Source organism: Syngnathus typhle, linkage group LG4 (assembly GCF_033458585.1).
Source record: "Syngnathus typhle isolate RoL2023-S1 ecotype Sweden linkage group LG4, RoL_Styp_1.0, whole genome shotgun sequence".
Classification (NCBI taxonomy): Eukaryota; Metazoa; Chordata; class Actinopteri; order Syngnathiformes; family Syngnathidae; genus Syngnathus; species Syngnathus typhle.
Window position 1 is genome coordinate 10,298,221 of NC_083741.1, and position 13,404 is coordinate 10,311,624.

The 13,404-nt window shown below is 38.5% G+C and overlaps 1 protein-coding gene across 2 annotated transcripts in view; it reads left to right on the forward strand.

The window, feature by feature from the left end:
* The window catches only part of LOC133152669 (A disintegrin and metalloproteinase with thrombospondin motifs 7), a 73,461-nt gene that overhangs the window by 43,635 nt on the left and 16,422 nt on the right, over positions 1 to 13,404 (forward strand). For both annotated transcript variants that reach the window (XM_061276481.1, XM_061276482.1), the window contains 9 exons: positions 2,540 to 2,632; positions 3,207 to 3,352; positions 6,614 to 6,783; positions 6,866 to 6,999; positions 7,610 to 7,730; positions 8,384 to 8,628; positions 11,019 to 11,160; positions 11,685 to 11,811; positions 12,536 to 12,749. In XM_061276481.1, coding sequence (XP_061132465.1) covers positions 2,540 to 2,632; positions 3,207 to 3,352; positions 6,614 to 6,783; positions 6,866 to 6,999; positions 7,610 to 7,730; positions 8,384 to 8,628; positions 11,019 to 11,160; positions 11,685 to 11,811; positions 12,536 to 12,749 — 1,392 coding nt within the window. The remainder of the gene's footprint in view (positions 1 to 2,539; positions 2,633 to 3,206; positions 3,353 to 6,613; positions 6,784 to 6,865; positions 7,000 to 7,609; positions 7,731 to 8,383; positions 8,629 to 11,018; positions 11,161 to 11,684; positions 11,812 to 12,535; positions 12,750 to 13,404) is intronic.

Sequence of the window (13,404 nt, forward strand, 5' to 3'; positions counted from 1 at the left end):
CAAAGAACCAAAGGAAAAATGTAATATATTTAAAAACTCTTTAATTCCCAATACCATCCGGGATTTTAATCATCTCGTTAGACCTGGCTGTTAATCTGTTAGCTGCTTTGCACATGTTTATGGTTGGTGCTGTTTTTTTTATCTTTTCTCGTGTAGAGACAAGAGATTTGATTTTGATATTGTAGGCATTAAATGAAACTGACTGACTTTAAATGGCTGTGAAATTGGGTGGAGACTAGAAAGACAGATTGCCCACCAGCTGCGCCCCTGACTAAAGACTTGACATATAATTAAGTGGTGCACTACGTATTGCATAATTAATCAACAATTTGCCCCACACAATCAACCATAATTTAATAATTCATTTGATTACCACCAATAGTCTATAGCCGATTTATCTGGCTCCACTGACATTATTAGGCCAATTGTATTTTTTTTTTCTTTTCAGGAGGATCCACTTCAGTTCTCTCGGTCAACCGAAATGTTGATAAACCCCAAACCTAAATATTTAAGAGTAAAAGTGAATTCTGGCTTTCTTAGGAAATGTTCTGTGTGCACAATTATTAGTGTGTACTATTAGTGTGCACAATTATGCAACTAATGTAAAAATGGAAAATTTCCCATCTCACTTGTTTATTTTCATTAGTTCAAGTGAAAATAATAAACAACTCAAAATTGATAAATTAACAACATAACCAGTGACTAATATAGCCACCCTTCTTTTTAATAAGTTATCCAACTTCCATCCATGGAGTCTGTCAGCTTCTTGATCTGTTGACATTTAACTTTTTGTGCCGCAACTACCACAGCCTCCCAGAAATCGTTCATATAATTGTACTGTTTTCCTTTAGCGTATATTTCCCATTTAGCAAGGGCCCATAAGTTCTCAATAGAATTCAGGTCAGGTGAAGAAGCGGGCCACATGTTTAAGGCCTTTACCGGCGAGCTACCAAGTGCGATGGAATATCGTCCTGCATAAAAATCATGGTCCTCTTGGAAGACAGAAACTTTTTATTGTACCACTGTTTGAAGAAAATGTCTTCGAAAATGTAGCAGTCAGTTATTACGAATTAGAGTTCATTTTAAGTCCATACCAGTAACCCGCCTTCACCTTGCTGGCGTCTGATTTGAAGTGGAGCTCTGAGGCTGTTACTGATCCAGCCACGGATCCAGCTGGCCTGTCAAGAGTCACTCATCAGTCGATAAGCTCTTTGTAAAATCTGTCTTCTGATATTTCTTGGCCCAGTCTTGACGTCTCAACATGAGTGTCTTGTTGAGTGATGATCAGGTGTCAGCCTTCCGTACCTTGGCCATGTCTCTGAGCATTAAACACCTGGTACTTCTGGGCACTTCAGGTAGATTGAAGATCCAAAATATGGTAGCACTGGACGTTAATAGGTTCCTGGTAGCTGCATGTTTGAGTCTTCTCAAATCTTTTGCAGTTCATTTAATTTTTCCTTAACCCGTTTCTTGTGACATTGTTGACTATTTTCAATTAAATGTTAATGGTTCTGTAATCACGCCCCGATAGTTTAGCAATTCCAAGAGTGCTACATCCCTGTAATAGATGTCTTTTCTGCCCCATTTTCCAGAGGAAAACAATTTGCCTAATAGTTATCCACACTGTGATCGGGTGTTGATCTGCTCATAACACAAAAATACATCACTTGATATGCTTGTAGTCATGCTTATACAGCATGGAGTTGGAAAATATGCATGAAAATATCTATACAGTCAAAGTATGCACTAATAAAACCGCACACTGTGTATTTGAACAAGAATGCTTGATATGCAAATGCTCTGTGGCAAACTTAAATCTCGTATGCATGTTAGTATTTTTAGCGTGCCCAAGCACCTGTGCCCCACTTAGGTGCACCCCTGCTAATTTCCAATTATTTTTCTTATCAAAATTGTGTTAGTTTTTGGTGTTTAGTCCCTGTTCTTTATTCTGTGAAATTAGATTTCAGGTCATCTCAATCATTTTTGGATAGAAAGTACAGATTTATTAATTAATTGTAAATTCACTGGATTAATAATAATAAAACAATAATTGTTTTAACCATTGATTATTTTACGTTAATGAAATACATTTACATTGTACAGGCCACAAGCCATATTCACCCCCACCCATTCAGCAGAAATGTCAAGGCAAGATGAATGGAGCTCTCAGTAAGCAAACTCTCCGATAAACAGCACATTTGACCTTTTTTTGTTATCACTTGTCAAAACCAATTATACGTAACTGTGTTGCACACATTTCCTCTTTTCTTTCTCTCCCGATTATTGGGAAATATCCACAGTTGGATTTGTGTGTTAGGCCCTCAACTTTGACTTGAGTGCACTTTGTTCTCTCACTCACAGTCAAGAAAAGCACTGAACTGTCATAATAAGAACAAATCTATTCTGCTTCTCGAGGCACAAAACTTGCACTGAATGTGTGTGGCCCCGTTGCTTTGACAGTTACCATACATCTTCCTTGCTTGGCGTAACCCACAGCTGGATGTTTGAAAAGTCAAACAAATGTTTTTGTCTTTTTAAGAATGTGTGTGACACACTGTGGTGTACGGTGGGAGCAACGTGCCACTCCAAGCTGGATGGGGCTGTAGATGGAACCAGTTGTGGCCAAGATAAGGTGAGTCTTCTGTTTCATCACTTAAGATGTTTATGTTATTGTAGTATCAATTAAACAAAATCAAATATAAAAAGAAAAATCCAAAACTATAATCATCCTCTTTTCTACTGTTTCTCGACAAAAATAGAATCTTTTGGTTCGAAGCAAGGTTATTTTAGTTTGGGGGACCAACAAAAATTGAAATGAAATAAAAATGCCTTTGAATAATACTACTTTTTACATTTATAAAACTACCCACTAATATTGAAGAAAAAGCCTAAAAATGATTAGATGTACAGTATGACCTGACTTACAGGACATATTTTATTGACAAATATGGGATGTGTTTTTAACTCTACCAAACACCTATGAAAACTGTATTTTTTGGGGGGATGTGATACGGAAATAAAATTAATGCAAAAAAGTTTTCACCGAAATGAAATCTTTCTCATTGACTTGGAAAATATAATCTACATTTTATTTACAAATAAAATTAAATGATTATTATTCTTATTATTTTTATTATATTATTATTATTACAACATTTACAAATGAACAGCAAGTGTTGATTTACTCACTCTTATTTTCTTGCCAGTGGTGTTTCAGTGGGCAGTGTATCAAAGCTGGACATTACCCTGACAGTGTCAACGGAGGCTGGGGTATGTGGAGTGAGTGGTCAGCCTGTTCAAGGTCATGTGGGGCAGGAGTTGAGAGTGCACAGAGGGACTGTGATGACCCGGTGTAAGTTTTTCTTTTTATGCAATACGTTTTTAACCCAAGTTTATATACTCGTACTAATCATGCATTTCATTAGTTACACCGCACAGTCAAATTACCGTATTTTCACACTTATAAACCTTTAATTTTCGCAAAGACCAACGGTGCGCCTTTTAATAAGGTGACCCTTTTGTGTGAACCAAACTCTGATCGAACCCGCACCCTCTGAACTGTGAGGTAGACGTGCTAACCAGTGCACTGGAAAAAGAATCCAATATTGCCCCAGACAGCATATGTTGCCTAAAAGTTTTTAATAAGCCAGACATTTGTTTATTTATAAAAACAATAAATACATCATTGGATTTAAATTGGACGTTTTATAGAAGTCTATATACTCAAAGCACTCACAGTAGATGTATTATTTATTCGCGCACTCATTCACACTCTGTTGGTGGTGAACTATCTATGTAACCACAGCTGTCCTGGGGTAGGCTGACAGCAGCGCGGCTGTCTGTGTGTGCCCATGGCCCCTCCGGCCACCACCAAACATTCGCACACCGGCATACATACGCCAGTTTGCGTGGCAAGCTGTGTGAGGTTGAAGTAATGCCAAGTTCTACAAATACACACCAGGGATCCAAGTGTGAAAGTATTTATATTCAGTGTGTTTACTCTATTTATTGTTATCATCAAAACAAACACAAAGCAATTGTTTCCATACCACCCCAACCCCCACCCTCCTGCTAAGTAAGTTTGCTCAGATGGGAAATAATATTCCAGTGTGTAATTTTCTGCCCGGGAACAATTCAAGACCAGAGTGTACAAATGGCAGCAGTTACGCACATGTGAATTGTCGAGGAGTGGGGGTTACAGTTACGGCTGTCACATTTTTAGGCTCAAATAGTTTATGTGTTTAAATATGTTTAGAGTGTGTTTAAAAGTACAGCTGTCACGTGCCAAAACGTAATCAATCCGCAAAGAGGAGGCGACGGTGGGGAGGATGTAAAGCGTGTGTTGTGGATGGCAGGTGGTTCTTCACCTCCACATCTTCCTATGTCTCCTCGACATCTCATTCTGCCTTCCTTCCGTCGTCTTCCGCACCGACATAACAGTCAAAATTACAGGTGTAACAAATTGGTATTCAGTGATTTCACTACCAAAATACAGACAATCCGTAACATTTGCCAGCTTTGATAATTGAATCGGAATTGCTAAATCCTCATCAAACCCCACACCAAAGATTGTTTCATTCCACAGGTAAGTGTGACCTTTATTAAAAACCGCAGGCGTCTGCAGCACTCTCGTGACCACCCATAGATGCTTGAATAGAGCGACTCTGCACTTGAAGTGCAATTTAGTGTTGTGTTTGCCTTTGGGTGATAAGATAATTGTTCTGAGTGAAAATTGATATGATGTAATTATAAAAAATTATTATATTACCGATTGGGGTAGCGATCATGTAGGAACGTCCTATCCTTTTAGCATAAGTACCGTATTTTCCGGACTATAAGGCGCACCTAAAAACCTCAAATTTTCTCAAAGCCGACAGTGCGCCTTATACTCCAGTGCGCCTTATATATGGACCAAATTCCTAAATTTAAACTGTCCCGAAGCGTTGTGTCATGAAATCAATCATAAGTGGGCCGCTGAAGACTATGAATCATGAATCAAAAAGACTATGGATCATTATTTTGTGATTATAAAGTAATTTGGTAATTTGTTGCGTCTGAAGTTTAAATAAAAAAGATAAATTGGAAAATGATTTGATTTGGATTAAAAATCGGACATGGTGCATTAATGGTGCGCCTTATAGTCCGGTGCGCCTTATAGTCCGGAAAATACGGTAGTCATAAAGTTCGAACAGCCCTTACCGACTACTGTCTTTGTCGTCGCGCAATGGAGTGCTGTTCTGACTTCTTCTTATCAAATGCCTTTTTAAATTAGTCGTGAAGAATTAAATCACTAGCGCTAAGGTTTATTCGTTTTAGCTTTGTACGGTCTTTGTACATTAATTTAAAATGCCGGAAAAAAATTGGGGTCTATGACCAAACCGATTCAGACATAAAGTCAATCATGGTCAATATGGCCTTAAAAATGAGTATGGAGAAAAACTGTGTAAATGCATACTTGACATTTTGACTGCTGTGAGGTGAGGAGAGGTTATTCAATTCCCACTTGTCATTACGTCGCTGCCTGTCTCTGATGGACACGTTAATTTGTCACCATTAGATGGTGGCACTTTTTAAGTCAGACAGTTTAAGTCAAGTGCATTTTATGAAAATAGGCCATATATTTCATTGCTAATAACATATATAGCATATTTGACCCTTTTTTTTTTTTTGTATGTGAGTGTTGTTTTTGTACTTTTTGTGACTATTCAAGTTCTTTCAATTTTTTTCTGAATACTGTATGTAACAATTATGTTCAATTAGTGCCCCGCGGGCCACATGCGGCCCAGAACCAACCTCGGAGTGACCCAGCTTGTGGTCCAGCCTGCCTGAATTGAGTTGCATTCAAGAGATGCAGAGGGTATCTCGGTTCGCAAGATTTCCAAAATTCCTAGTGTTTGATATATTGAATGCAACACTCGCGTAGCCTGCCCACATTGCCGATGGCGTTGTTTTGAGTGGCTAGCGGTACTAATAACAGGACTAGCGACAAAGATAGTGAAGGAAAAACATGTCTGTTTTAAGTTTGAAATGTAAAATTGACCATGAAAACTGTCGATACTGGTTTGAAATGTTTTATTATCAACCATTTGCGTCTAACGTGTATACATTTAAAAATGTGGCCAAACAAAATTTGGAATTAAATAGCCCTGATATAAAAAAATGGAAAAAAGAATGGATCAATTAATAATAAATAGAATTTTCAATCCCTGTAAAGTGATGGATGAAATGCGGGTACCACTAAGTCCAGTAAGGTTAAAATGACCCATTGTGAGTAAAATGTCATGAAAAGCACATTTTGATGCAGCAGTTAACTGTCAATGTGTCCCAGAATGTTTGATTTATTGCCTGCTGTTCCCTAGCCTCATTACCATGTCTTCTATTACCTTGTAATTTTTGAGTGTTTGTCAAAGCTGAACATGCCTTTGGACTCTGAAGCTGCATAAGAATTACCTGCAGCAGGATCGTTCTGAAACTTTAAGCCCTTGTTGAGGCTCATGATCTTTTGGAATATTTTTTAGAACTCTTTCCTCACACCAGGATCACGACTATGTTAAGGGAAGCACTGAAATCCATATCAATTAAGTCTTTTGATCCTAACAACATTGCCCTTCAGTCCCAGGAACAGAGGCAAGTACTGTTTGGGAGAAAGACAGCGGTATCGCATCTGTAAAACAACACCATGTCCTCACAACACGCCCACTTTTCGAGATATGCAATGCAGTCACTTTAACAGTGCACTCTACAAGGGCAAATTCTACAAGTGGGTGGCAGTCATAAGCAGAGGTGAGTGATCCGATTATGATTCAAGTTGACAATGTCACAGTCACGCTATGTTTTACACTTGCGTGTCTATGTTCTGCTTCAGTCAGTCCCTGCGAACTCCACTGCCGTCCTCTCAATGAAGACTTCTCTGAAAAGATGCTTGATGCCGTCACTGACGGTACCCCATGCTTCGAAGGCAACAAAAGCAGAGACATGTGCATCAACGGCATTTGTAAGGTAGCAGTACGTCTAATACATTTCAAAGAGAATATTTGTCAAATTAATTTAAACCACGGCTATATACAGTACTACGTACTGTATTCTTTTTGGGGATATGCTGAATGTGCTACATCACCCCTACAGGCAAGTGTTATGCCTTTGACATTTTGCATTGCATGTTATTCAAAATGCTGTGGCCATCATTTACAAGATAACATCCACTTGACAATCTAGGCCGAAATGCCATTTACTCTTTGGATACGGATTAGACTCCAGATTTCATGACATTTTGTGACATTTTTGTCCGACATTAATTTTTTCACAATTTTTCTATCATAGCAACAAGGTTACTATCTGGTAATCCATTTTTCTACAGTGCTCGTCTTTCTTAGGGGCGGAGATGACTTTGGGCCTGTACCCTACACACGGTGTCCAGGTTGCATGTCAATTTCTGGCCACACAGACAAACAATGATCGAAACCAACATGTGGCCCAATTTAAATTGATCCATCCATCTGACATTGCACCTAGAAGTTATTCAACCATCTATTCAGTATGATGTTTTGAGGTGCTATTAGTGGAGCCCACGTTTAGTGTTAAGTGCTCTTGCATACTTATCTTATCGCAGAATGTTGGCTGTGACTACGTGATCGAGTCAAGTGCGGTGGAGGATCGATGCGGAGTGTGTCTTGGTAATGGCTCCACCTGTGCAACTGTGAGGAAAACGTTTGAGAAGAGCGAAGGACTTGGTATGTTTCTCACGAGTTGTCGCAATTGCAACCGATTTCTCGACTGGGTTAATTACAATTGGAAAGAATGTCATTACTATAAGTACGATTCACCTCAGAATCGACCACATTGTCGATTGTTTCGGCAATCGTTCTTGCCGCAAGAATCTGTTGGAAGCCCTTTTTAAGCTCCCTTTAAAATGCTTGGTTTGTGAAGAGCATATGGAAAGAGCAGTATTACTGACTGTGTTTTTCAAAAGGGCACAACATTGTCACTGTCTTGTGCTAAAAAACGTATTACTCCGTCACGCTTGGCTCTCGTTTGTTGTGTTTTGATGGATTGAATCATTAAAGTCTTATCAGTAATAAGGAAGAAACAAGTCTTTTGTTTGCAGTCCCTTTTTTACAAACCAGATTGAGGATGTACACAATTGTTTTTATAATGACAATCCATCACGCCGGCCAGCACTGTCACTATGCCTTTGTCAAAAGGTATTTCATTGTATGGTGAAGATTTGCCAGCCCACCAATGTATACCCCATTGAAAAGGGCCATACATTTAAAATAAGCCTTTCCCGAATTGTATTCCTTACACTTATATCCCGTTTCATAATGTATGCATGGACTGTGATTTCACAAGCATTGTCATTTAAATTAAATGCCTTGTCATCAAGGTTATGTGGACATTGGACTCATCCCAGAGGGATCGTGGGACATCAGGATTGAGGAGATGGCTGAAGCTGGGAATTTCTTAGCGCTCAGAGGTGACGGCCCCAACAAGTATTATCTGAATGGCGGCTGGACTATACAGTGGAATGGCGAGTACAAGGCAGCCGGGGCTGTGTTTACATATGAGCGCACTGGACATCTAGAGAACCTGACCTCGCCTGGACCCACCTTGGAACCACTATGGATTCAGGTGCGATTGATCATGATATTCAATGTTTTATTTTCAATGATACTTGTCGATACAGTTGTGGTTGCATGGGTGAGTTTGGGGCCAGTCTATTTAAGATATCACAAATATCAACATGTTACATTTCTTCAGTTTGTTTTAGATTGTACTGAGATGACTATAGGAGACAATTTTCTAATCTTTGAAAAGCTTTAGGAATGTAACATAACCTTGCTGTAGTCATGTTTCTCAAACATTTCTCTGTGCTGCCTGTGCTCGTTTTTTTGCTCACTTTCTACATAAGATGACTTCTAAGGAAAGTTTTTTTTTTTATGGTAGATGAAAAGGCATCTGATTATAAGGCACCCTCTTCTGATCTGAAAAGCAAATCCCAAGCCTTGCCCTCAAACAACCACCTTATCTCTTGTCCACCAGCAAATCTATTTCAAAAGACATTAGTGTAGTCTGCCTCGCTACTTGAACAACGAGGTTTTTGCTCTTATCAAAAATAGTTCCAAATATGCTTTTAGCAGTATCAAAGACACGCATTTGATATTTTCAAAAAAATCATCAATGAAAATGTAGATTAACTGGAAATGGGAAAATTAGAAGGAATGGGGGACACGTGGAAAGACTTGAATGTGAGCCACATGCGTACAAGCCTAAATTGGCGTGCTCATGTTGGCAATAATGATGATAATAATAATCAAAGGGTGACGAACAGCAATTCCGTCGGCTGCAGACACTGAAAGGTAATTTTTTAGCCACGCTTTCATCCATCAGCTGATAAAGACGCGTCACAAACACATCAGTGACACTCTGATGAAGGCGGAAGAATCCGCCGAAACATGTCAGGTAAATGAACCTAAAACAAATTTGTTTGATATAGAAGAACCAGAGAAGTAATTGAAAAAGAAAAAACAAGATGAACCTAGTACAACAATTAATATTATTGTTATTTTGCCTCTCAAAATATAAATCAGATAAATGTGTGAGCTGTTAGGCTGCCGGTAGGTAAGCCATGGATGAATCCAAGAGAAGAAAGGTTTATCAAGAAAAATTAATTGATATGCCCTACATTAATTATATGAAATACAAGCATTGCTCACTTAACCTCATGAATAAAATCTTGGGTGCCAACATTCATATTCATTGAGGTTCAAGCAAAAAACTAAATCTCATTAACCAGATAAAATATATCCAATTATTTCGACATTATGATCTTTTTGACACAGTTAAGCGAAATATTACGTTTTAACTCAAGGTGAAAACTAACTCAAGCTCCACATTATTAAACGCATCTGGGGATGTGTGTGTTGCATCAAAAGAGGCAGATGGGCATTCGATTTCCGTCAAGACCCCCCCCCCCCCCCCCTTGCTCATTGGTTTTCGATGCGTAAAAGTCCATCTGCCACTGCGCGTACGTGTCGGCCATCATTACACATGTACTTGTACTTGTCGATGGGAGAAAGAAACTGAATTTTTGGGTCGTTTAGGTTTCATCAATATGAAGAGAACTCAAATCAATAGACATTGACTGTTTTATTTGAAAGAAAACATCTGCATCTTTGTACAGAGTTGAAATGTTTCTGTTCTAAAAAGAAATAGGATTGTGCATTCTGTCGCACAGCTTTTTGATTTTATAAAAGCAACACACATTTTTGCCTATGCAGCCACCCCCCAATAGGAATAAAAATTGTTGCTGTGTTGTGTTAGACTCTTTTTATAAGGAAAAAAAGGCTTTTGTAACTCCCAGTGAATTATTTTTTGTGTCCCAATGGTTCTTTGAGTATTTAAGGTTGGTGACCCCTGATTTAGATTTTTTTTTTGTTTTTTTGCGTTGGAATGATTCAGTCAAAGTGCAGACATAAATCCCATTGACCTGCTGTGCCTAGACTTGAAAATTGCTGCTTTCAAACGTTCTCTGTCCAATCTGACTTCGATGGAGCTTCTTTGCAAAGAACAATAGGCAAAAAATGTCGATGTCCAGATCTGCAGATACCCCAGAGATGCAGAAGATGTGCAGCAGTAATTTCTTAGAAAGTATACTTCAAAGTATTGACCCTGGGGGCGGAATACAAATGCAATTCTTTCATGCGTTTCACATTTCACAGATTTGGATTTGCCTAAACTTTTGAAAGTTTTCTTTGGCACTTGGAAAATCCTAAACCCAAAAGGTGTTCCGTTACGTTTTTAATAATTAGATGTCACATAAAAATGTAACATTATATTTTCTAAATAATCGCAAATCATCATTTGGTTGACTTGACTGACATTTCAAGAACAAATATTTTAGCTGTTTTCTAAGTTCATAATATTTCAACAAAACTGAGTCACAAATTTAATGATGCTGCTCTCTTAATTGATTCAGATGATTTTGCCTCACACAAAGTGTTTGTTGGAATTTTTTGCAGCTCCTCTTTCAAGAGACCAATCCAGGAGTGCGCTACGAATACACAATCAGTCAAAATGTTTCTGAGGACAATAACGGCTCAGCCTCAATTTTCTTCTGGAAGTGTGGATCATGGAGTGAATGTAGTGCCACCTGTGGAGAAGGTAGGGGCTACTTGTTTGTTGAGTTACAAATTAAAGAAAAAACCTTTTATGCATGTTTTTCCAACTCCAAACTGTCCCTTGGTATTCTACAAAAATGAGTGTACATGCTTTCAATAAAATACCTCAAGGATAAAGAGGGTGCTGTCTGGGCGTAGCAACCATCAAGGCTTTTCAAGTCACCTTTTGTCATTTTGCTGGAAAGGGCACATGGTACATAGCAATGGTTTGGATCGATTGAGAAGTGTGTGCGTCTCAGCAGACTTGCGTATTTTCAGTCTCTTCTGCATTACTTTGCAGGCTAGCTCTCGTTTTCAGTGACTCAAAGTGAAACTCTTTTTTTTCCTTTTTTGCCACATGTACATTGTTTTACCGAGTCACGCAAAAACAAGGTCAATGTGTACAAAACAATGTAAATGAGATTTGTCTTTGACGACTTTCAATAGCTCACCAGGCTCTTCTGGTGCATTGAAAATAGATGGTGCATGTTTCCTGGCGCGAAACCTCTCATTTCATGATCATTGCAGGTGTTCAGCGGCAAATTTTTCACTGTGTTGAAAGAACCAACGGAATAGTGGATGAGTCATCATGTGACCCTTTAACCCGACCTGACGACAACCAAACCACCTGTAACAAGGAGCCTTGTCCAGCTATGTGAGTTTGATGAGACCTTACTTCCAATAGCAACAGACAAGAAAGATCATTTTTATTGCGTCATAAAACATTTCAACTGAAAGAAAAAGTGACTTTGAAGAGGAAAGAGCATTGGAGAGTAGTAGAATTGCTTTGATTTTTTTTTTTCACTCTTAAGAACACTTTAAATCGTTGTTTTTTTCTTGCATAAAAGTACATGTTGAATAAAAAACAACAGCAGGTTCTTGTTCGGCCAACGTGCTACTACTGATGACGTTTGCAGTTCTTAGTTTCTTAACAAACACGTGCTAATGAGTAACATTCAGAGCCAGTCTCAAATAAATGCTGTGCCCCCTCCAACTAAATCCCCCGAAAATATATTATATATTTCATATGTTATTATTATTATCTCATGCCTCTCTCCTCTGCTCCACTTCTTAATATCTTGCTTGCCCCTTCAAATATAAAATATATCAGAATCTGAATCAAAATCTGACTTATAAATGACGAGACTTGGACTAATCCAAACAATTCCATCCATCATCTGAATCTAATGTTTAATCGCCGATCGTGCCGCAAAGCAGGTTAGAAGTGCGTGTGTGCGCTACGCATGTACGCACACATGCAGTTGTTTGCTCTAAAAGGTCAAATGCTTGAGTCATTGTCTTTGGGCTCTACTGTGAAATTTGACAGTGACCATTACAATTATGTCACAATTCAACTAAATCTGTGTCTCTGAGTGTAGATGGTGGGTAGGTGAGTGGCAGGAATGCTCTGCAAGCTGTGGGAGCTCTGGTGTGACTAAAAGAACAGTGCTGTGCATACAAGCCGTCAGCGTGGAAGATCAGAAAGCCCTCCCGCCCAGTGAGTGTGAACACATCCCAAAACCCGAGTCCGTTTTGTCCTGTAACACAGAGATCCCATGCCCGGCCGATTGGACAACTGGCAGTTGGTCAAAGGTGAGTGTGGCCTGGATTACAACTGTTAATATAAACATTGCAGGAGAAATATTCTCAGCGTTATAATTCTATATCGTTTTTATGTGCGGGATTTCATGCTTGTTTTTTTGTCGTTGTTTAGTTCCGGCTTTAAATCTATTGTGTTGAAAGCCTATAGGATAATAATTTTACTATTTACCCCTTCTACTTCCTATTTTCTCCCCAAACACATGGTGTGCCAGAAAAGATTCTTTTGTGATCCTCCACAGTTCCATTGTCACGGCAACAGTGATGCCCTCCACATCTTTAAAACAGGTCCCTTGACGACCCCATTAACTTGAGGAAAAATTCAGACAAAGGCACAGTTATCATTAATGAAAACTAGCAAAGTAAATAAAACTCAATAAAAAAAAAAATAACTGAAACTATAGCTTACATTTATGAAACTACTGCAAATAAAAGTAACTATAATTATAGTCTTTGTCTATTAATACATAAAGTTTCAGGCTTCATGTTAAATTTATTTATTTATTGCTGTACATCTGTCAGTTGTTTAAAAATTGTAGTTTATTTACATTAACACACTATTTTTCCTTTTTTTAATCTTGCACTTGACAAATTGAATTCTCCCTCTCTCTCTCTCTCATATCATGTAGTGATAAATCCATACCTATCA